Below are 24,704 nucleotides of genomic sequence, written 5' to 3' on the forward strand. Positions count from 1 at the left end.
ATTGAAATGAACTCCAGGAAATTGAAACAGAGGTTTTATTTTTGTTGCTGTTTTTTCTTTTTATTTATTTTTCTTTTTATTATATATATATATATATATATATATATATATATATATATATATAGTCAGTCATGGGGCTTGAACTTGTGGCCTATCTGCTATCCTTGATCTCTTTTGCTCAAGGCTAGCCACAGCTCCACTTCTCTTTTTCTTTTTCTCTCTTTTTTTTAAAATTTTTGGTAGTTTAGTGGAGATAAGAGTCTCACAGACTTTCCTGCCTGGGTTGGTTCTGAACTGTGATCTTCAAATATTATCCTCCTGAATAGTTAGGATCACAGGCAAGAGCCACTTGAATTTATTAATACTTTTATTAAAATATTAATATTTCTAATTAGTGTTTTCTTGATCTTGTCTTCTATAATAATAAATCATCCCACAGATATCTGACATATGAAGTGGTAAGCCCTCCATATAACACCTTACTAACAACAATAAAATTATATTTTTTAAAAAATCACACAATATAACCCCACCCTATCACCAAGGAATGACAATATCAATAACCTCACATCAAGGAGGTTTGAGAACAGCCATCAGAAACAGCTTGATCTAGGAACAGAGTCAGAAAACTGCCCAGTAAACACACACTGAGAAGCTGACTGGAAGTCTGGAAGGAAAGTAATAGAGAGGAGATTCACAGCACCAGCTTATGTGTTCTGCAGGTCTCTACTGAGCACAGGCACAGAACACACTTTCACCATGATGTCTGCAAACCAAGGCACTCAGAGGGAAGCTCAGCCAGCTGGCTAGAATGTAGTCAAATATATAATTTAAGTGCAAGCCTTGCTGGCATAGTGTTGAAGGTGAAGTGACAGCATGGAAGAATTCCCAGGATGGAGTGTTTAATGAGAAAGTCCTCTTCTTACCTACAGTCTCACCTTCTGTGGTTTGTCAACCCCAGTCTAAAAACGGTAAATGGAAAATTTCAGAAATAAAACATTTATAAGTTTGAAAATGCACACTGTTCTGAGTATTGTGATGCCATCTCCTGCGGTCCTACTCCACCCCACCCAGGCTGTGAGTCAGCCCTATGCAGTGTCCTCCCTGTATATGCTACCCCCACATTAGTCATTCAGCACATCTTGGTTCTTACAACCAGTGCCTCAATATCACAGTGATTGTGTTTCAGTAACTCTTATTTTACTTAACAAGGTCCAAAGTGCAAGAGTAGTAAATGTACTATTTTGGTATTAGTTATCGTCATCAATCTTACTACTCCTAATTTATAAAGTTTATTACAGGTATGTATGTATAGGAGAAAAACACTAGATAGGATCTATATAGTATCTAGTACTCTCAATGGTTTCAGGCACCTAGACTAGACTGTTAGTGGAACTTTTTCATAGCCAAGATGAAAACAGCTGACATGAACAATTTAAGGGAGAAAGGCCTGATTTGGGCTCATAGTTTGATTCTGGACCCACAGTAAGGCAGATTGTCAAGGTGACAGGACTGTGAGGCAGAGGCTGCTCACCTCTTGGTTAACAGGACACAGAGAGGCAGAGAGGAGCCCAGGACAAGATGCAGCCTCCAAAGACACCCTCCCAGCCCCACCCCCTTGGTGACCTACTTCCTCTACCTAGGCTCCACCCTGTAACATTTCTACAACTTCCCCAAATAGATACTACCAGTTGGGTGGCTCAATCTATGAGACTTTTAGAAGGAATTTCACTTCTAAACCATCATTATAACCACAGAATTATTTATTGCATAGTAAACTGTATCCACAGTACAACTCAAACTATAAAAATTATAATTAAATTACAGAAAAGGAAATAGCCTGACTTGCTGGAGAATAAAACCACAGTGAATGTGTGTGTGTGTGTGTGTGTGTGTGTGTGTGTGTGTACACACACCAGTACTAGGGCTTGATCTTGAGGCCTGGGTACTGTTTCTTAGCCTTTCCGTTCACTCAAATTGCACTCAAGTGCAAGTGGCACTCAACCACTTGCAGCTTGGGAGCTTCACTTCCAGCTTTTGGGTGGTTAGTTAACAGAGTAAGAGGCTCCCAGACTTTTTTTTTTTAATTTAAAATTTTTTTTTATTGTGAAAATACTGTACAGAGGGGTTACAATTACATGGGCAAGATAGTGAGTACATTTCTTATCAAGCATTGTAGCCTCCTCCTTTGTTTACCCTTCCCATCCCTTCCCTCCTCCCTCCCCCCCCACCAGACTTTTTTGCCTGGGCTGGCTTTGAACCATGATCCTCATATCTCAATCTCCTGAGTAGTTAGGATTGCAGGCACTGGCACCTAGCTGTAAATTGTCTTTTTTCACTTTCACATTCACTAATGTGGTGTGGAAAGTAACAATTTCATGGGAGAAGATTTCATGTGTAGACTTGTCCATAAGGTCCACTGGCAGGGTTGGCTCCAGCCTTAGCTACACTCAAATATTTCTTTCTCCATCCTTCAGTTCTTTGTCAGATAAAGGTTCTCAAATCTTGTCCACTAATGGCTATAGGAGGAACATTTCTAATTGAAAGGATGTTACTTCCATTCCTATTTTCCTCCTCTATTTTTTACCCAGATCAATTCTCACCAACTCCTTTTATATTAACCCTTTTTTGGGGGGGAGTTCTGGTCGTGGGGCCTGAACTCTGGGCCTGGGCGCTGTCCCTCAGCTCTTTAGCTCAAGACTAGTGCTCTACCACTTGAGCCACAGCGCCACTTCCGGCTTTTTTCTTTTTGCTTATGTGGTGCTGAGGAATCGAACCCAGGGGCTCATGCATGCAAGGCAAGCGCTCTACTACTGAGCCACCTTCCCACCCCCTCCTTTTTTTCTTTTTTGCGACAAGGTCTCAACATGGTCTTGAACATGAGTTCAATTCCCCAGGTGTTCGTATTACAAATGGGCACTATCCCACCTGGCCCTCACAGTACTGCTTTTTTTTTTTTTTTGTCGGTCATGGGACTTGAACTCTGGACCTGGACACTGTCCCTCAGCTCTTCAGCTTAAGGCTAGAACTTACTACTTAAGCCACAGACTTTCCTGCCCAGGCTGGCTTTGAACTGAGGTCCTCAGATCTCAGCCTCCTGAGTAGCTAGGATGACAGGCATGAGCCACCAGCACCCGGCCTGAATTCTAAAATCATCAAAAAGCCCCTTAATAATTACTGAAGGGTGGAGAGCATCTACTCTGGAATCTTTTTTTTTTTTTTTTTTTTCTTTCTCTCTTCCTTCCTTCCTTCCTTCCTTTCTTTTTTTTTTTTTTTTTTTTTGCCCCTGTCCTAGAGATTGAACTCTGATTGTCCTTCAGCTTCTTTTGCTCAAGGCTAACTCTACTACTTGAGCCATAGCACCACTTCTGGCCTTTTCTGAGTAGTTCATTAGAGATAAGAGTCTCATGGACTTTGCTGCTTGGGCTGGCTTTGAACTGTGCTCCTCAGACCTCAGCATCCTAAGTGGCTAGGATTACCGGCATGAGCCACTGGCACTTGGCTTCTGGAATCTTTAATAATCTTTATTTCAGCAGACAGGGTGGTAGAACACTTGCCTATCATTGGCCAAGTCCTGAGTTTGATCCCAAGCAAGGACAGGAAGTAGAAGAAAGTATTGGTTAAGATCCCCTTAGCCAGTGGAAGAAATCAAGGGCTTCTCTGTGTAATTTGCATTTGCTTCTCTGCCATACACAAGGCCAGAGCCTCTTTTTCCTCATGTGATTACTTATTGATCTTTGTTTTATTCATTGCCCAACACCTAGTATCCAAATGCAAGCAAATACACAGGTCTTTAAAAAACCAGTCATCTTATGCTTGTGTCCCAAGAGGAGAGTAATAAGCATGGCTGGAAAAATCTAAACACAAAGCTCTAATGAGCATTCTGGATCTTCCTCAAGTCTGTACTTAACTCAGCCTGTGAAGCAATGCTGTCTGGGTCTGACATCTTCAAACTGTTATTAATGCCTCAGGATTTTCAGAGCTCATCACAGCCTGTGTGATAAAAATCTAGGTTTCAGCTTCTCATCACAGATAATGAAAAGAGAGATCCAGGTAGGATGCAGCTGCCAGTTTCCTACCAAAAAATAAATAACCAGATGCTCCCTGGTGGTTATTTCAGAGACAGGCTGAGTTCCACATCTCTGACCTGCCCCTACTTCCCAGGACAGGAGGAACAGGGCTGAGAATGATAGGTGCAATCTGAATACTTCCTTTCCCCTTAGCACAGAGATTCTAGGCTGCAGTGTCTGCATCTGCTCCCTGCACAGGGAAACATGGCAGAAATGGCTCTGGTAGCTCTGTGTGAAAACCACTAAGGATTGACTCACTCCATAGACACCATGCAGCAGCTGAAGTGAATAATGCAGAGCTGTGAGCTCCACCCGAGTCAGCTGGCCAAACATATTGGTAATTAAAAAGGAAGCTGTAAGACTATGTAGGGCATGATTTTTGCATGTAGTAAACTTGGCATATATGTGTGTGTGTGTGTGTGTGTGTGTGTGTGTTTGTGTCTGTAAACTATTCTTTTTTTTTTTTTTTTGGTCAGTCGTGAGGCCTGAACTCTGGGCCTGGGTGCTCACTGTCTCTTAGCTCTTCAGCTCAAGGTTAGTGCTTTACCACTTGAGCCACAGAGCTACTTCTGGCTTTTTCTGCTTATATGGTGCTGGGGAATCGAACCCAGGGACTAATGCATACAAGGCAAGCACTCTACCACTGAACTACCTTCCCAGCCCTGTAAAATAAAAATTCTTGAATTGCATTTAAAAGACCTGCAAGGATCCATGGCTCAGTGTTATCATTGGCCACTGGCTAAAGCTAGCAGCCTATGAATGGAGGAGGAGGGCCTTAGGCAGTGCCATCCAATATGGTAGCTGCTAGTCCCTTTATTTTTTATTACTTTGTGTGTGTGTGTGTTTGTGTCTGTGCTGGTCTTGGGGCTTGAACTCAGGGCCTAGCACTGTCCCTGAGTCTTTTTTACACAAGGCTAGCACTCTACCACTTCAGCCACAGCTCTGCTTCCACGTTTTTGGTGGTTAAATGGAGATAAGAGTCTCATAGACTTCCCTCTGGCTTTGAACTGAGATCCTCAGATCTCAGTCTCCTGAGTAGCTAGGAATTACAGGCATAGGCCACTGGCACCTGGCTGTTTTTATAAAATATTTTCAACTACAAAAAAAAACTTAAAAAAAATAGCTACACAGGTGTTCTTAGAACGCATAAGAAATTTACTTCCAGGGAATAAATGGACAGAGTATGCCTGGACGCATCCAGGAGGCCACTAAGTAGAGCTGAGAGCTGAAGATGAGTAGGTGGGGCTGCTAGAGAGATATCTGGAGGCAAGGAATGGAAGGGACTATAGGAAGAGTCTCGCAGCATTGGCCTGGTTACAGTGAGTTAGTGTGTGAAATAGTGAGCCAAACCAGACAAGAAGCAGAGGCCCATAGTCACGGGGGGAGGGGGGGGTGAGGACTCAGACATATCATTGAATGGCAGCATGAGGTTCAAGATGAAAGAAAGATGGCCAAAGAGGAAGAAACAGGGAGAATGTAGAGGGAAGAGAGGGCACAGACTTGGGTGCTAGGTTCTAGTGAGGCTCTTAGTTGAGAGTGACATTGGAATCTCTTTCTCTCTCTCCTCCCCACCTCCTCCTCCCTCCTTCCCTTCCTTCCTTTCTTCCTTCTTCCTCCCTCGTTGTACTGGGGTTTGAAATGAGGGCCTAGCAATGCCCCCTTCCCCAGCTTTTTTCAGGTGGACTTTCGAGGGTTGTTGGGGTTTTTTTTAACTTGTGTTTACATGGATCCAGATACTGTTATGATTGCCTCCAGCGTAGCTGGGATGACAGGTACGCACCATCATGCCCAGCTTTAGTTGACATAAGGTCTCACTTTCTACCTCAGGCTGAACTCTAACTGCAGTCCTTCCAAACTGTGCCTCCCAAGTAACAAGGATTACAAGTATGAGCCACAGCTCAAGGTGGTGACATTTCAAATAGAGAAAAATGAAGAATGACTGTGAGAAGGGGAACAGTGCATCTCAGCAACAGTGGCAGACGCCCAAGAACCCCATATTATAGAAATCACTGATTTAACAACGACAAATGCAGAGGTTAGGGTGAGCACACTGCTCCAGAGCTTAGCCAGCTCTGTCATTGAACTGCAGGCTGCTTCCCACAGCAAGTGCCCAGGCCTCTGTGAGCAGGTTTGCATTGGGCCTGACTAAGGTGGCCTGATCCTGTTCAGCTTCAAGTTGTAGTGCTAGGACCCTAAAATACATGTTTTATTACTCTGATGATTAAAGCAGCTGAGCACTGGTGATTTGCGCCTGTAATCCTAGCTAATCAGAAGGCTAAGATCTGAGGATCTCTGTTTGAAATGAGCCTAGGCAGGTGAGTCCATGAAACTCTTATCTCCAATTAACCACCAAAACCCAAAAGTGGCAGGTGTGGCTCAAGTGGTAGAGCACTAGCCTTGAGTGAAAAAGCTAAAGGAGAGTACCCGGAGCTGAGTTCAAGCCCCAGGATTGGCACACAAAAAAAATATTACCATGAGAGAACATGGTTGGTATTTTACTTTATAATTTGATTGGCACACTTCACTTACTCTATAAACATTGTTTATCAGTGCAAGTGGTGTCTTAGTTACATTACATTTATAGGAAAAAATTATTTTGTGAGCTTTTTTTTTTGGTCATGGAGCTTGAACTCAAGGCCTGGGCGCTGTCCCGGAGCTCTTTCTGCTCAGGGTTAGTGCTCTACCACTTTGACCCATAGCACCACTTCTGTTTTCTTGTTTTTTGTGTTTTTTCTGGTGGTTGATTGGAGATAAGAGTTTCATGGACTTTCCTGCCCATGCTGGCTTTGAACTGTGATCCTCAGAACTCAGCCTCCTGAGTAGCTAGGATTACAGGCATGAGCTACCAGCACCTGGTTGGTTGTGAGCCTTTTAAGCCTTAGGTATACTAATTGACAGGAGTAAAAGAAAGAGCAAGTTCACGTTTATGTGTATTTGTATAGTCCGTAAGGTGATCAGAGCTCCATGTGGGGCCTTATGGAGATTCATTCATCTGAATACCAACTAGAATTAGCTACTACTTGGCAAATGCAGTGTTTGTTTGTTTGTTTTTAGGTCCAAGACCAGGACTTGAACTTGGTACTTAACACTTTCTCTCATTGGCTAGTGTTTTGCCAACTGAACCACAATCTGTTTTGTTTTTTTGGTGCCAGCACTAGGACTTGAACTCGGGATCTGGGTACTTTCCTTTGGCTCTTGTGCTCAAAGCTAGTGCTCTACCATTTGAGCTACAGCTCCACCTCCAACTTTTTGGTGGCTAACTGGAAATGAGTCTCACAGAGCTGGGAATGTGGCTTAGTGGTAGAATGCTTGCCTAGCACGCTCAAGCCCTGGGTTCGATTCCTTAGTACCACATAAACAGAAAAAGCCGGAAGTGCTGCTGTGGTTCAAGTGGCAGAGAGCTCTAGCCTTAAAGTGAAGAGCTCAGGAACAGTGCACAGGCCCAGAGTTCAAGCCCCAGGTCTGGCAAAAAAAAAAGAATCACAGACTTTTCTACATGGGCTGGCTTCAAACTACAATCCTCAGATCTCAGCCTCCTGAGTGGCTAGGATTACAGGCGTGAGCCACCTGGCATGTGGCTAGGGTTAATTTTTTTCCCCCCATGCACATGAATTATTGGGGATGGAAAGATTCCTAAAGATAACTCCTGCTGTCAAAGAGCTTGCAGCATGGAGGCTGGTTCACATTAAAAACAGCATAGCATTTGGAATTTCACGGATAATCTGGCTGAAGTTTGGAGCTAAGAACTAAAAAGCAGGATTTGGGATGTACAACACATTCCTGCTTTCCTCTTTCCCAAAATATACCCAGTTTCCTATTATAGTCAACCATCAGCCTATAAAAAGCAGCGTTACTCACCTCCAAACAAACATAGAGTCAAATATAGAAACCAGGGGAAGCTTCATTGTTACGGTGCCAAGCTTATCTAAGAGCAAATATAAGTGCTTTAAATACACGGACGAATAACAGATTTAAGACCCAGGCTCTCACGGGCTAAGACTCCAAGATTAAATCACTCAGATGTCCAAATACATAATCAGAGAGTCTGTCGCAGCACGCAGAGGGTGCCAGAACACAAAACAGGCACTGTGCCCATGATGGCTAAAACATAAAGGCAGGGGGGTCCTGGTGCCAAAGAGAAATTTCAGGAGCAATGCTTTTGAAATGCAAAACACCACCAGAATGCTACAAAAATGCAAACCAAGCAGCCCTAGGCTTGAGCCCTATTAGAAATGCCAAGTAAGCAGCAGTCCACATGGAGACAGGACCCACTTTTGGTTGGAGCAGCTCTAGTTCGTGTGGACCTTCTATAGCACCTGAAGAAGGAAGTCCCTCAGGACACATGCTGCCCACTGGCAGCAACAAAAGGCAAACAGACAGACAGCATGGGGCAAACAGATCCTTAAAAAAGCTCTAAATGAGAACTGGAACACCCTCTTCCTCCAAAGCAGAGTTTCCGGCCTCTGGGGAACATGACATGTTGTCATCTGAAAGGATTTCTTAAATGCTGGGGAAATATATCATACCACCTTTCCTGATGTCAGCACCAGCTTCTCACTGTACTTACATTTCTCTGCGTGTCAGCAATCATTAGGAGGTTTGGATGTCTTTTTATTTAATCTTCTCAATGACACTGAGATGGAGTCTTCATTTCACAAATGAGGAAAATGAGGGCAGAGTTCTCACAAATGCTAAATGACAAAGCTGGACTCAAACTCAAGCCTTTCTGACGCCAGGAAATTCATGCTTAACCCGTGGCTTGCACATGGAGATTTCTTCATTTTCATGTGTCATTAGGGAAGCAGTTGTCTCTAGCGAGGGAGATACTGCAGAGATGTCACCAGCTAGAATGTTATTAAGGAACAGGTGAATGACAGGTCCACTAAAGATGGCATTCTTAGGACATTAGCATTTCCTAAGGGCTGTGAGGTTACACAACTCTGAGGAGGAAATAGGAAAACATAAATCCTTCCTACAAGCTGGCCCTGCTCAGCCAGGCCTGTGTTGGTGGACTGGCCATTTTGGGTCCTCTGAGAGTCAGCAATGTCACTGACACAGCTCAAAGAGTGGGCTTGGCACTCAGATGGCCCCATGCATGGGCCCTCTGCCCAGTGCCCTGCTGGGAACATCAGTCCCCCAGCTGCCAGTGAGCCAAGCTTCTGGGGTCAGCTCCTTCTGACTGCTGCTCAGCACCTACATTGTCTTGTAGCCTGAGGTCCTGTCCAGCAGCTCTCAATGAGCCCTTTCATTGGGGCACCGGAAACCATCTTGGACTGTGGTAAGAGCCCTGGTGCGGGCTGGCACAACCCCTTGGCTGTCTCCTGGACACCCCTTGCCCCAGGACTGCAAAACAACCCCATGACTGTCTGCATGCAGTTTCTTCTTTTCCTGGGTTTCCTGTTTTGTTGCAATGTAATTAACATGCAAAAGATGCCCAGATTTTAAGATTCAGTACCTTGAGTTTTTGACAACAGTTCTTACACTGGTGTAACCACCAAGGGAGAGAGACAGGACATTGGCCATCCTTACCAGCCAGCCCCCTCACCCAGCTACAGCCTGACACCTATCAACATTGATCTGTTTTTGCATGTGTTCTTGTATAGCCATTTCTAAAACATAATATTCCAGATAACTATACACAAGGCCATTGGCGATGAAAAACACTTTTAGCTATACTTATATTCCATCATTAAAAATACTCATTAGAAACCTGGGCACTGGTGGCTCACACCTGTAATCTAGCTACTCAGGAGGCTGAGATCTGAGGATCACAGTTCAAAGCCAGCCCACGCAGGAAAGTCCATGAGACTCTTATCTCCAATAAACCATTGAAAAACTAGAAGTGGCGCTCTGGCTCAAGTGGTAGAGTGATCACCTTGAGCTGAAGAGCACAGGGACAGCGCCCAAGCCCAGAGTTCAAGCCCCACAATGGACAAAAAAAAAAAAAAACAAAAAAAAAACTCATTAGACAAAGTATAAGAAAGAGCAAGTATTTTTCAAAAGAAAATTAAAAGTCTCCATGATCTTCTCTCTGAATAAATAATTATGATTTGAGCTCTAGAGTTTTCCTTTTTTTTTTGGTCGGCCGTGGGATTTGAACTCTGGGACTGAGCACTGTCCCTCAGCTCTTCAGCTCAAGGTGAGTGCTCTACCACTTGAGCCACAGCACCACTTCTGGTTTTCTGGTTGTTTATTGGAGATAAGAGTCTCAAGGACTTTTCTTGCCCGGGCTGGCTTTGAATCGCAATTCTCAGATCTCAGCCTCCAGAGTAGGTAGGATCACAGGCCACCAGTGAGCCACCAGTTCCCGGCTAGAGTTTTCCTTTTGAGAATAGACTGACTCTTTTTGATCACAGACTGACTCTCAGATTGTGGCATTATCTTTTTCCTTTTCTTTGTTTTTTTTTTTTTTTTTTAACTAAGCCTGGGGCTTGAACTCAAGGCCTTGGTGCTGTCCTTGAACTCTTTTTTGCTCAAGTCTAGCATTCTACCACAAGAACCACAGCTCCCATTCTGGCTTTTCAGAGGTTAATTGGAGACAAGAGTCTCACAAACTTTTCTGCCTGTGCTGGCTTTGAACCATGATCCTCAAGATCTTAACCACCTGAGTAACTAGCATTACAGGTGTGAGCCACAAGCACCTGGCTTTCCTTCCTTCTTTTTTTAAACAAGTAAAGCTTGCTGCCACTTAAGCCATCTAGAGTTGCCCACGTGATACAGCTTAATCTAACATGGACCTATAATTCAGACACCCAAGCTCTGAGGCCGAGATCTGAATTCAGTTATCTTCTGTAGAATATGTCTGGCTCACTTCTCCCCATTGGCAGCCACATGGGTCCCTCTGGTACCAGTTTTGCTATTTAGAAAGACAATGTCCAGCTCTTTGAGAGACAGTGGCCTCTCTTCCCAGAAGAATGTGGCCTTTGCCACTAAACATACACTCCAAATTTGATGTGTCCCTCCAGCCACATTCACAAAATGTAGCAACAGATAAGCCCTTTCTCTAAGTTATTTAAACTTTATTTCTTTAAAAAAATATGTAATGGCCTTCTTTCTTTGAGCTGTTTTTCAGATATCCAAAGAATATGATGGTGTCATTTTCTGAATATCCGTTTATAGACACCTCTAAACAATAGGTGACTAATGCTGTTATCAACATGATCTACTTTATGCCCTAATCAGCTGACAGTGGTGTTGTGTGTGCATATTTGTGCTTATAAAAAGTTTATTTCTGCCAGGTACTGGCAGAAATCCTAGCTACTGTAATCCTAGCTACTCAGGAGGCTGAGCTCTAAGGATTGCACTTTGAAGCTAGCCTGGGCAGGGAAGTGCCTGAGCCTCTTATCTCCATTTAACTAGCAAAAGGCTAGAAGTAGAACTATGGCTCAAGTGGTAGAGTGCTATCCTTGCGCAAAGAAACTCAGGGACAGTACCCAGGTCTTAAGTCCCAGTACTGGAAGTGTTTATGTTTGTTTTTTTGTTGTTATTTTATGGTGATACTGGGGTTTAAACTCAGCCAATTACGGACAAGCACTCTACTCTTGAGCCTTAACCCTAGTCTTTTTGCTTTTAATTTGTTTTTCAGAGAGGGTCTTGTGATTTTGCCTGGGCAATCCTCAGTCTACAATCTTCCTGATCTTCCTACCTTCACTTCCAGAATAGCTGAGATTGCAAGAATGCTACCACAACTAGCCAAAAATTTTTAAGCTATTTACATTCACCAGTGCAATGGCCTGTACCTGTAATTATAGTTACCTTGGGTTGCCTGAGCTCAGGAATTTGAGATCAGTCGGCACCATAGCAAGACTGACTCAAAACTATAATTACATAATCGTTTGGGGGGAAGGGGCACCCAATACTGGAGTTTGAACTCAGGGTTCCCACTTTCTCAGCTGGTGCTCTACCGCTTGAGCCCTGAAGCCAACTAAAATTACATAATCTAAGCACATTAGCTGATGTTTAGAATCCTAGCTAATCAGGAGGCCAAAATCAAGAGGATTGTGATTCCAGGCTGGCCAAAGCAAAAAGTTTACAAGACCTGGGGAATATAAATAGGAAGATCATAGTCCAAGTTGATCAAGGCATCAACTTAAGACCCTATTCCGAAAGGAGTTAAGCAAAAAAGGTTAGCAGTGTGATCCAAATGATAGTGCATCTTTTAGCAAAGGCAAGGCACTAAAGTCAAACCTGGGTTTAAAAAAAAAAGTTACATAACTTAAAATCTCCCGTTTTTATCTTAAGTATACACTTCAGTGGCATTGAGCACATTCACACGGTTGTGCAACCATCCCCAGATTCCATCTCCAACATCTCTCTTTTCATCTTGCAAAACTCTAACTCTACCCATGAATCAACAATTCTGCCTCTCCTCCCTCTGGGTCCCTGGTAACCTCTCTTCTACTGTCTTTGTGAATTTAACTACTTCAGGCCCCACATACTAGTGGTTTTGCGTTCACTCTGCAGAATGTCCTAGGTTCACCCACATTGTAACATGTCAGGATTTCCTTCCTTTTCAAAAGAGAGTAATATTCCACATTTTGTCTACTCATCTGACTATGTATGCTAGTGCTGATTCTGCCTTTAGGTTGCTGTGAATAATGCTTCTATATATAAACATGGGTGAACAAACTCCTCAAGTAGCTTCTTTCAATTCTTTTGGGTATGTACTCAGAAGAAATGCGGTCACAGGGTAACCGTAATCCTACTTTTAATCCTTTTTTTTTTTTTTGGTCAGTTGTGGGGGTTGAATTCAGGTCCTGGGCGCTGTCCTTGAACTTTTTTTGCTCAAGACTAGCTAGCACTCTACTTTGAGCCACAACTCCACTCCTAGGTTTTTGGTGGTTAATTGGAGATAAAAGTTTCACAGAGGGGCTGGGAAGGTGGCTCAGTGGTACAGTGCTAGCCTTACATGCACGAAGCCATGGGTTAGATTCCTCAGTACCACATAAGCAATAAAAGCCGGAAGTGGTCCTATGGCTTAAGTGGTAGAGTGATAGCTCTGAGCTGAAGAGCTTAGGGACAACACCCAGGCCCAGAGTTCAGGCCCCATGACCGACAAAAAAATAAAAAATTTCACAAGTTTCCTGCCCAGACTGGCATTGAACTGTAATCCTCAGATCTCAGCCTCCTGAATAGCTAGGATTATAGGTGTGAGCCACCAGTGCCTGGCTCTACTTTTAATTCTTTGAAGCAATACCATTGTACATTGTCATGAGTAGTACAATGTAAATTTTACAACAGGCATCTTCCTGACTGTGAAACAGTGGCTTTGATGTGTATTTCCATAATTAGTGATGTGGAGAATCTATCTTCATATGTTTTTTGGATATTTGCCTATCTGCTTTGGACTAATGTCCAGTCAAGTCTGTTTATTTTTTGAAATATATAATTTAGGCTAGCCTTGAACTTGAGATCCTCCTGCCTCAGTCTCTGAACTGCTGGGAATACAGGTATATACAACCTTGCTCAGTTCTCTAGTCAAGTTTTTAGAACATTTTTAAATCAAGTTCTTTAGCCTGGGTGCTAGTGGCTCATGCCTATAATCTTAGCTCGTCAGAAGGCTTGGATTGGAGGATTTTGGTTCAAAGCCAGCCTGGGCAGATAAATCCTTGAGACTCTTCTTAACTAATTAACCAGAAAAAAAAGCTGGAATTGGAAGTATAGCTTAAGTGGTAGAGTTCCCACCTTGAGCAAAAATACCAGACAAAAGTGAGAGGCTCTGAGTTCAAGCCCCAGTACCAGAAAAAAAAATTCAAGTTGTTTGTGTTGTATGAAGCATTCCTTCTATATTCTAACATTTACCCTTAACCACTATATTATCTGTAAATACATCCTCTCGCTCTATCTCCTGCCTTTTCACTCTGTTGATTGTGTCATTTGAGGCACAAATGTTCAGAATTGGAAATGGTGTTTTGATATGAGTCCAGATGGAACAGAACAGTGTTTGGATTAAAACAAACAAACAAACATGGTTTTTATCTTTTCTTTGCTATACCACTAAATGAGCTGAACTTCACTGAACGCCATTGTTCTGAAAAAATGGGAGAGGAAATGGAGTAAGGAACACCCACTAGTCAGGACTTGGGTGAAACTTGAATGTATGGAAAGTAAGAATGGCATCTCTGGGCACAGGGAAGGCACAAGACTCTTGTCCACCTCTGCCCTGGTGTACTTGTCAGCATAGTTATACTCTGATCTGGCCTTTATTTATACAGAAGCTTTTTTAAAATTTGTTTTATTTTGTTTTGGATTTTGAAGACAGGGTCTCACTAGGAAGGCTGAAGTAGTCTCCAACATATTATATAGTCCAGGCTGGGCTCAAACTCATGATTCTCCTGATTCAGTTTCCCAAGTGCTGGAATAAAAGTGTCCCAGGACAGGCTCTGAATGAACAAAGATGTCATTATCCTTGTCTTACCAAGAGGAAGCAGATGCATAGTCAGGTTATGTAAAGAACCAGAGAGGCAGTGCCAACATCCTACCAACCAAGATCATTTGAAAACTCCTGCTCTGAGGTGCAGTGCCAGCCCTGGCAACATCGATCAGTCAGGGAACAAGCCAGCAATTCCAACCTATTCATGGAATGAATGCAAGAGTTCAGAGAGTCTGCCAGACTGTCCAGTCAGCTCTTCCAATTTACAGATGGTGAAAGTAAAGCGGAGGAAGGTTAAGAATCCTCTCTGCTGGCCAACTCCCCACCTCCATACTCTAGAAATGTCCTTGGTAAAGCAGAAGGGACAGGGTTGGTGATGCCAGCTTCCACCTACACCTCTCCAGAGCACTCTCCAGGACATTTCTAGCAGCTCCAAGGAGCAGCTTTTGGATGGTCAGATGTGTTCCTCGTGTTTACCAGCTGCCGGCTCAGATCATGCTCTAGTGAGTTAAACCATACAGTTTTTTAGGAGTCAGATGCCATCAGCACAGGACCCCGCTGTTCCTTCCTTCTGTCACTCTGTTCATCCATCGCCTACAGCAAAGATCCTGCTATTCCCCATGCTACTCTCGCAACTTTGAGATCGAAGGTGCCCAGGGCTGTGGAATGCTTAGCAGAAGCATTCTGGATGTGCTTCCAGGCAACGAGAACCACAATTGCCTTTGCCTCAAAGGGCCTTTTCATCTTTCTTGGGTGAATGGAAAAGGCAAAAATGATCTGAATGGAAATCAAAATCAAGATTTACCCATACTTATGCCACTAAATGACTTCCTTTTTGAAGAAAAAGATCGTGGCCACTTACCCTGAGCTGCAAAAACCCAGATGAGCATGTCTAGCCATCTTGACCAAATTAAAAAAAAAACAGAAGTCCATGAGCATGTCTAACCATCTTGACCAAATTAAAAAACAAAACAAAACAAAACAAAAACCTGATAGGGGCTGGGAAGGTGGCTCAGTGGTAGAGTGCTTGCCTTGCATGCATGAGGCCCTGGGTTCAATTTCTCAGCACCACATAAGCAGAAAAAGCTGGAAGTGGCACTGTGGCTCAAGTGGTAGAGTGCTAGCCTTGAGCTGAAGAGCTGAGGGACAGCGCCCCAGGCCCAGAGTTCAAGCCCACGACCAACAACAAAACAAAAACAAAAACAAAAAACACTGATGGAAGTTTCTTAGGATTGCTTCTGCCCAGCAAGGAAGAATCAGGTAGTTATACTGATCTCTGCTTTATTTATATGGAAGCTTTTTGTTTGTTTGTTTTATTTTGTTTTGGATTTTGGAGACAGGGTCTCAATCAGAAGGCTGAGGTCGTCTCCAACATATATGTGGTCCAGGCTGGGTTTGAACTCATTATTCTCCTGACTCCATTTCCCAAGGGCTAGCATTACAGTATGTGCCACCACGCCTTGCTCTGTTCTATGGAATTATGATCAGTTTGGGAAGGCACAATTGAGATGACAATGGATTATTGCTGTTAATACAGCATTCTTTCTGATCTTAGAGATCTTAGATGATCTGCCCAGCCCATCCTAGAAGAACAGGCTGCAATGTGAGTTTGAATGACACATATGGTTTAGGGGTGAGGAATGTCAGGCCCACAGACAATACAAGGCCCTTACAATCACTTGGCACATAAGGGACAGGCACATAATGATTCTCAGCTGCCCATAGCTGTCTACCTATATCGATCATTTTCTGTGGCCCACAAATGATGTTATAAATATCCAAATGGCCCTTGGCAGAAAAAAAAAAGGTTCTCTACCACAAAGAACTATAATATAAGTTAATGTCAACATCTGAGCTCTTATTACACACAAAAGCTCTCTGCAAAGGGCCAGGGAAAACAGAACTAATTAAGATAAAGATTGTGTGCTCCGGAGGGTTGCAGATATGTTTGGGTAAAGCAATAAATGACATTAAGCATGACAAGTGACAAAACAACAATAAAGTATAAACTCCACTGAGGACATGAAAGCAACCTGATGGCAGAACTCTGGATTTTCTCAGAACACCTCCTCCTGTATATTTCTGTTCTAGATAGAAGCTTCCTTCCCACACAGGTTATGAGAAGCTATGAAATTCTGGTAGCATTCACTTGACTGCAAGTCACTCCTTTCTAAGAGATGTTCAGGTAAGGTTTCTACAAGTGTTCTTGCAATTTATAAGAATGAGCTATAAGTGTTATCCAGCTAAAAAGAAATATGGGACCTGGAGTCATGCATGTGGCTCATGCCTGAAATCCTAGCCACTCTGGAGACAGTGGTTCAGAGGACTGTGGTTCAAGGTCAGACTTGGCAACAAGATTGCAATACCCCATCTTAACCAATAGCTAGGCAAGGTGGCATGAGCCTGTCATCCCAGCTGCGGCAGGAATTATAAGTAGGAGGATGGTGGTCCAGGCCGGTCTAAAAGCCCTTGTCTCAATAACTAGAGAAAAAAGTTCTAAAGGTGTGGCTCAGACAGTACAGCATCTATCTGCCCAGTGAGTACAAAGCCTTGAGTTCAAACCCCAGTACTACTAAAAAGGAAAAAGAAAGTTAGAGCCAAGTGCCAGTGGCTCACTCCTGTAGTCCTATCTACACAGGAGGCTGAGATCTAAGAATCATAGTTAAAAGCCAGCCAGAAAAGTCTGTGAGATTCCTATGTCCAATTAATTATCTCCAATTAACCAGCAAAAAGCTAGGAGTGGAACTATGGCAAGCTTACCAACAGCACATGAGCATCTTCGTTTCTTCCTTACTGTCAGACCCTTCTGTCCAAGGATTCTAACAAACACAGCCTAAGTATGACATACCTATCCTTGTATGTAGGGACTGTCACTGTTTCTGGAAAGGGGATGGTCACATGCCAACAGCCCCCAGAACTGCTTGTATGGTAATACTGATGCCGTACATAGTATGGCATACAGTGTTGTGCAATTGAGTACCTGAATGCAACATTACCTTATTTGACCCCCTCAACTGGAGGAAAGGGTGACAAAGGTGAACTGGCCAGGGTCCTATAGCCATTTGTGACTTGGACCACTCAACTGTCACTCCCTGGATTCCAAGCAGGGCCCTGTACAGCACACGGCCACCTCTCAGAGGCAGTGCCACAGCCTGCAGCCTGCCTGCACAAAAGGTTGTAGGGAAGGGCTTTAATTCACAGGCCAACCATAAGAGAAGCAGAAGCTCCCATGGCTGGAGCAGGTGTCCTGGTGCTTATCCAAACACTGACCATGGGTTCCCTCTTTGAGAATCCCACCTAGGCACATGTAGAGTCTTGGTGATACCAGTCCCACTCAGCCTGCCTGTCTGTCTGTCTGTCTGTCCATCCAGCTATGGTTTTCATACAATCTTCCTAGGACCTTTTCTATGACAAAGCAAAGTAATGGTAAGGGGGATAGGAAATATGCCAAGAGCCAGAGGTTCCACCCAGAAGTTAGAGCTGGGACTACAGAGGACTGGGTCTGTGACTACAGAGGACAGTTCGGCCATCTTCCTCATTCTCCAGCCCTTCCTAATATGTATGAATGAGTCCAGGAGGAGAGAGGAAGCTCCACAAAGGAAAGTCCTGCATTCTCTAGAAGATTCAAATTGTTTGAGAGCCAGTGGAACACTCACGCTCAGGAGCTAGAATGCCAATGGCTTACTCAACCTCAGGTTATTCAACTTCTCAATACAAGTGCTCTCATTTCTGAAATGGGAATTATAACCCTTAATTTATAGAGTTTAGCTCCATCAGGTTAGATCAATGGAGACATAACAAGGGCTCCATCTCGCATGCTTTCTCCTACTGCAAGATATTGCTGGCTGACCACTGGATGAAGGACTTCATTCCACCATGCCAAACTGCACTTTGTGTCCAATTTTCTGCTTACTTTACAATTTGTTTTGCCTATTTAAATCGTAATCTTTTTGATGGAAAGGGTTTTTTGCACAATTTCTATCCCCTGATGCCCTGGGTTATACCATACACAGCTATTACTCTATAATTATTTGCTAATTGATGTCTATTTCCCTTCAACTCACCATAAAGCAAGAGCCAGCACAAAGCATGCATGATCCTACAATAATTCACAGAAATGTAACTGGTTAAAAAACACAAGCAGTACTAAAAATGAAGAATGAAAATTAAAATAATATAAAGGCTTCAATTAGATTAACAAAGCTTAGATGGGGAAATCTCACTCTTTAATGATTGTTTTTGTTTCTTTTTGCTTGGTGCTGTGGTTCAAACCCAGGGCCTTGGGAATGCCAGGAGAGATTCTACCAGGGAGCCACACCCAAACCCTTAGGATACAAAACTTTTGAGAATTCAGGAAGACAGGCATTCTCACAACATCTAATGGGATTGCTGCTGACAAACTGAAAACAATATGACATTATATAACAAGTCTCTCAAATGTTTATATACATTGAAGAGGGAGACCTAGAGAAAAATTCCAGAGTTCAGAGAAAGCCGTGGGCACTAGTATACTGTTACAGCCGCCATTAAAATGGTGACATAAGGGGCTGGGAAGGTGGCTCAGTGGTAGAGTGCTTGTCTCGCATGCATGAGGCCCTGGGTTTGATTCCTCAGCAGCACATAAAGCAAAAAAAGCCAGAAGTGTCGCTGTGGCTCAAGAGCACTAGCCTTGAGCTGAAGAGCTGAGGGGCAGTGCCCAGGCCCAGAGTTCAGGTCCCACGACTGACAAAAATAATAATAATAATAATGGCAACATAACTAAGTTCCCATGGCTTGCACCTGTAATGCTAGTTAACTCAGGAGCCTGAAATCAGATGACTTAAGTTTGAAGCCATCCAGGGAAGACAAATCCTGAGAGGTTTATCTCAAATTAACCAGCAAAAACAAGGAAGTGGGGGCTGGGGGATGACAACAACAACATGGAAATGGAGGTATGGTTCAAATAAATGGTACAGCTTTGAGCAAAAAAATAACCAAGAGTTTGAGGCCTGAGTTCAAGCCACAGTACAGGCACAGGGGCCAAGAGTGATGGTATATGCCTATAATCTCAGCAACTCAGTAGGTGAGGCAGTAGGATCTCTGTCTGAAAGTAGCCTGGGCAAAAGCATGAGACCCGGTATAAAAACTGAAAGCAAAAAGAGTAGAGTGCCTGTCTAACAAGTTGTAAGGTCCTAAGTTCAATGCTTGGCACACACACACACACACACACACACACACACACACAAACCCTTATCCTCTTTTTATGTTGATTCTTCACAGGTATTAGTTACAACAATGGGAAACTTAATAATAGGACAGCACCCACTTCTCTGACAGCATTAGCCCAGTATTAATATATATATTTTAAATGGCTGCCAGCATGTTTCATTTACTTGAGGGGAGGGAGGATGCTTATATCCTAATACTTTATGAGAAAAAATAGAATATGAAGTTGTATAAAATAATTCTAACGATGCAAACAAATGCACAAGAAAAATATTAATACAATATTTATTTATGATTTACTCTGTTTTCTGATTTTTCTTGTCAGAAAAAAAGATAATTTTTAATTACTTTTTCCTTTGCTTAATTAAAGGAACAGAATCATACAAATGCATCTTTTTGTTTTCTGTTCAGTTGGGGGGGGGGGAGGAAGTACTAGCACTGGGACTTCAACTCAGGCCCTCAGGCTCTTGTTTGGCTTTTTCACTCAAAGCTGGCTCTCCACCACTTGAACCATATCTCTACTTTAGGAGTTTGTCCTGGTTAGTTAAAAATAAGAGTCTTAGATTTCTCTGCCCCGGCTGGCTTTAAGCAGTATCTCAAATCTCAGCCTCCTGAGTAGCTAGGGTTACAGGCATGAGCCACCAGCACCCAGTCCTGTCCAAGTGGGTTTTTGTTTTTTATCTTAAAAAAATAAAAGGCACCAAAGAAGAAAACACTCAGGAAAGGAGATGGGAAAGAGGGGGAAGCCCTCTACTTAATCTCTGTGCTCAAGTAGGCAGTGTCACCTTTTTAGAGTCAGGAAGGAGGATCAGAAAAGTTTGGGCTCAAGGTCACCCTAGGGGAAGAGCTGGGATGCCAACCCAGACTAGGGGTCCTCAGTGCCCTTTCACCATGATGCCTACCAGCCAAGAATAGCCAGAATCAGGAAAGAAAGACCACGGGGAAGTGAGCAACAAAATCACAGAAGTAACTTCTATTACGATATAAAAGGTTTCTGCCTTGTTTAATTCTTTTGTAGTGCTGGATCATGCCCAGGGCTTACCACTCAGCTAGGGTTGAGGGGAGGGGATGATTTTCCCTCCTCTTTTTACAGATAATTTTATAAGGTGATATCAAATTTTTACTTTTATTGCTAGACAAGAAGAAAACTGCAACCTCCTGAATCACTGAACTGTGAATAAGAGAGAAACAGGCTGTCTCTACAGGGTCCCTCTTGAGGAAAATAAAGGAATGGGGGCATACAGCTGCTATATGTACCAGCCAACATGGCATCATGGGGTGCATGAAAGCCAAGATTAGGACAGGAGGTTGGGGGAAGGGGGTGTGTGGGTGCTGGAGTCTCTTGGAAGGAGGAACAGCAGAGTGAGAGATTTTCAGTCTTTGCATCTTAGGAGGTCTGCCTAGCCCTGTGGTGTCTCTGCTTCAACCACTACAGCCATACAATCCACATAGGGCACTGTGAAACACATGATCAGAAGTTAACCATCACCGCCATTTCCTTACAGTGACCACTGTCCATCACAAATCAGGAAGATGAGCATATGTGAAAGAATTAGTTACAGCAGTTTTGGTTTTAGTGGGATTGTGGTGCTCAGACCACAGTGTGGTCAGGAAATCCTCCCCAGTGGATTTCCCTTCTCATGGCAGGCTGCCCTCAGTCTGGAGGCAACCTTTCTCAGTCTAGAGGTTCCTCTGTCTCACCTCATTGGGTAACTGGGATGCTCTCAGGTAGGACGGCCATGGCTCTGATCCAAGTGAGAAAAGTGGAAAAGTACTTGTTATGCAACAACATCAACAAAACAAATGGAAATCCATTTTGCAAAGAACTTGCCCATGATTTTCTCACCCCAGTATAATCTATATTTACAGGTATAAACAAGACTGTAAGAAGTCATTTGTGTCCAGTTGGAGAGCCACTTCCAGAAAGTGACTGAGGTATAGCTGGCAAGGTCAAGGTGATCTTCTGTATGTTCAAGCTGGGGTGGGAGGTAATACAAGCAGGTATGTGCAGAAGCTGGCAGAGGGGGAAAGAGTGAAGGTCTAAGGGGACTCACAAAGGACAAGCTCTGATGTACTCTGTCTTGCAAGAATAGAAGCTCACATGATACATTAAGACATTGCTACCCAGATTTAGGGCTCCGACCAGACCTAGGAGTAAGATGGTATTCTACCATTCTACAGTTATAATTTGGAGAGATAACCCCACCTGCCTGAGGTCACACAGTTACAAACTGGTTCTTGGATTGGGATGGACTGACCCCCATCTAGAATTCCTTCTATTCTAGATGGCAGTGCCATCAATCAAGACAAGAGGTTCTTGGTCTCCCATAGGTCAAAGGAAGAAGACAAGAAATTGAGGACCCAGGAAAACGGAGTTGTGCAAGACAGAAGTAAAATGAGGAGGGGCGAAGAGGGGAAATACAGGCCAGCAAGCAACATTCAATGACAACCTCCCACCCAGCACTAGAGTGATTTTTTTTTCCTATGCTGTAGGCAATACCCAGGGGACTCTTTCATCCCAACCTTTCTATGAATCATTCAGGGCAAGTCCCTACTCTGCATCTGGGGAAATGAAAACATATTATTAAAGAGAAATGAAATTCTGTGATGTATCTGAAAATAGCACCCAGTTATGTTCGCTTTCCAGTTCACCCTTCTGCACTATCCAGCTCTTCTTTGTCCAGCTGCATCCAACAGGGGCAGATCAGAACCCCCAGCTCCTAGCTACCTGGAAAAGTTACCAAATAATCTACTAAGTACCATGGGGGTGGCTGAGGAGAACCAGGGCTCCTAACTCTGGCCCATTCCAGATGAGCCTCTCCTAACTCTTTCCCCCCTGCAGGTGCCCCTGCAGTCACATGCTTCTGTCAAATGATCTGCAACTTCCAGCTGCTCCTCTGCAGAAGGAGGGGGGGAGAAAGAGAGAGTCAAAGAAATGCATAGCTCTCCGGTGGGAACTTCAGAACTCCCAGCCTGTATCGGTACCTTTTCCCTGCCCCTTCCCAGACCCCTCTGGGTCAGCAGCCTCTAAGGCTCCCTCTACACAGACCACCCAAGAGAAATGCTGAGGAGAACCTGCTGACATCTCCACCTGGGTGGGAAGTGTAGTGTGTTATCAACTGGGGGGGGGGAGACTGACACGTTGACTGTCTCCTAAGTAAGGGGTCCCACAAATTGCAGAGCCTTCCCAGCTCCTCAACCTCCTCTGCCTCTAACAGACTTTGTGACTCATGGCCTGTTCCTAGACTAAGCCAGCCCAGCAGCCATAGAGATGGGTTAAATTGGGAACATGCTTTTCTAGAATACTTGGGCGGGGGGGAGAAGAGGGCAAAAAGAGCCCCCATCCTGCATCGGGATTGGGAGGTAAGCACAGCTCCAGTTCTTTTGCTGGCCGGGAAACAGCTGCCAGAGATTTGGGTTCTAATGGATTCCGTTCATTTGGATCATCCCATAGGTTTATACATCTACACACACAGCCCGCCCTTAGAAGCTCTGTACTGAAGCCCATTCCCAACACTGGTCTGGATCTCCACGGCTCCCTTCATTAGAGGTGGAGTGTGGGACCCAAAGTGCTCTCTGTCACCCACACTGCCTTGCAGAACCAGAGGAATTCCTGGCAATCGGTCGAGCAAAGCAGGGCACGGTGAGGGTCTGCGAAACTGTTGCACATCCGTGGGGGCGACACTGTGGAAGCAGAAAGACAGATCCGGGCTGCGCTGCGCCCTCTTGGCAGCAGCGCCTCCCCATTTCAGCCCCGCAGAGGGCCAATCTGGAAGTTGGGGAGCCTGGATCCCACCGACAGGCGGGCTGCGGCGACAAGCAGAGATTGGGAGAGAGAGGCCAGGTCCATCCAGGGCGGAGAGCAGGCTCCCAGTGCTGGCTAGCTCCCTGGCCCCGGCCCCGGCCCCGGCTCCGGCCCCGGCCCCGGCCCGGGCCCCGCGGGCGCCGCCTCCCATAGCCTCCGAGCGCCGCTCAAGGCCGGCAAGCCACCGCCGGCTTCCCGCATAAAACTCCCCGGCACAAACCGCGTCTGTGAATTCCGCAAACGCTGTCACACGACCACCTCCACGCCAACACTCCGCGTCGCCTCGGCTCCGAGAGACGCCGGCTTTCTCCAGAGCCCCGAGGCTCGAGATTACCAGAGCCCCCGCCCGCGGACGGACCACCGCCCACCGCCCCGATCGCCAGCACGCGCGGGGCCCGAAGGCTCTCCGGACCGCGGAGCCCGCTGGCCCCGCACATCTTTGTCCTTCCCGCACGGGAGCCACCGCTACCGCCCCGCCCGGCACCCAGCCGGCGCTCTAGCCTTCCTCCCGGGCTAGGTAGAGGGGGACAAAGGTCCGCGTCCTGGAAGTTTGCGGAGCCGGCCCCCGCGGGCCCGGGCGCGGCGCGCAGCCCTCCTTACCGTACATCTCCACGGGGAGCGCGCCTCCCGGGAGGCCGGCGTCGCCCTGTCGCTTGCAGCCAGCCCCCGGCGCCGCCTGCCTTTCATTCACAGCCTGGGCGGGGGCCGGCGGCGGTCGGCCGAGGCCCCGGCAGACGCGGGAGCCGGCGGCGGGCAGGTCCGAACGGGGCGCCACCAGCCCATTCAATGCCCACGGTGGCCGCAGTCGCCTCCCGGTCGGGTCTGCGGGCGAGGCTGCACGCAGGGGGCGGGAACTAAGGCTCTAGCCACGCCCCTCCTAATCCACCATTGGCTTGTCTTCCAGAAGGCCACGCCCCGACTCTCCACGCCCCGCCCCGAAAGCCCAAGCTCCTATTTCCCAGGCTGTGGTTGCCGCGTCCTGAGCTGCGGGTTACCCAGGCTCGTACTCACCTGGGTAGGTGACCCACCCCAACACCGATGGCTTAGGCCGACCGCTGAGATTCCCCCCACCCAACCTGCGGCCTCGAGGTCCGCGGGGTGCTGGAAGCGGCAAGTACGCCCCTCACCCAGCTTTGTCCTGGCTGCGGGGGAACGAGCCTGGGGCCGCAGGGAGGAGGAGGAATCCAGAAACCCTCCTTCCCTCACTACCCATTTAACGAAGCTCCCCCCGGCCCTTGGCGGAGCTCTTCCC

At 45.3% G+C, this 24,704-nt stretch overlaps 1 protein-coding gene across 1 annotated transcript in view; it reads right to left on the reverse strand.

Annotated features, from left to right (window-relative positions):
• The window catches only part of Efr3b (EFR3 homolog B (S. cerevisiae)), an 80,895-nt gene extending 56,650 nt beyond the window's left edge, over positions 1-24,245 (reverse strand). Inside the window, exon 1 of the mRNA XM_013013609.1 lies at positions 24,053-24,245. Within this exon, the coding sequence (XP_012869063.1) occupies positions 24,053-24,059 (7 nt within the window). The 5' untranslated portion in view covers positions 24,060-24,245. The remainder of the gene's footprint in view (positions 1-24,052) is intronic.
• Positions 24,246-24,704: the final 459 nt, after the last annotated feature.

Source organism: Dipodomys ordii, unplaced genomic scaffold (assembly GCF_000151885.1).
Source record: "Dipodomys ordii isolate 6190 unplaced genomic scaffold, Dord_2.0 Scaffold20, whole genome shotgun sequence".
Taxonomy (NCBI): Eukaryota; Metazoa; Chordata; class Mammalia; order Rodentia; family Heteromyidae; genus Dipodomys; species Dipodomys ordii.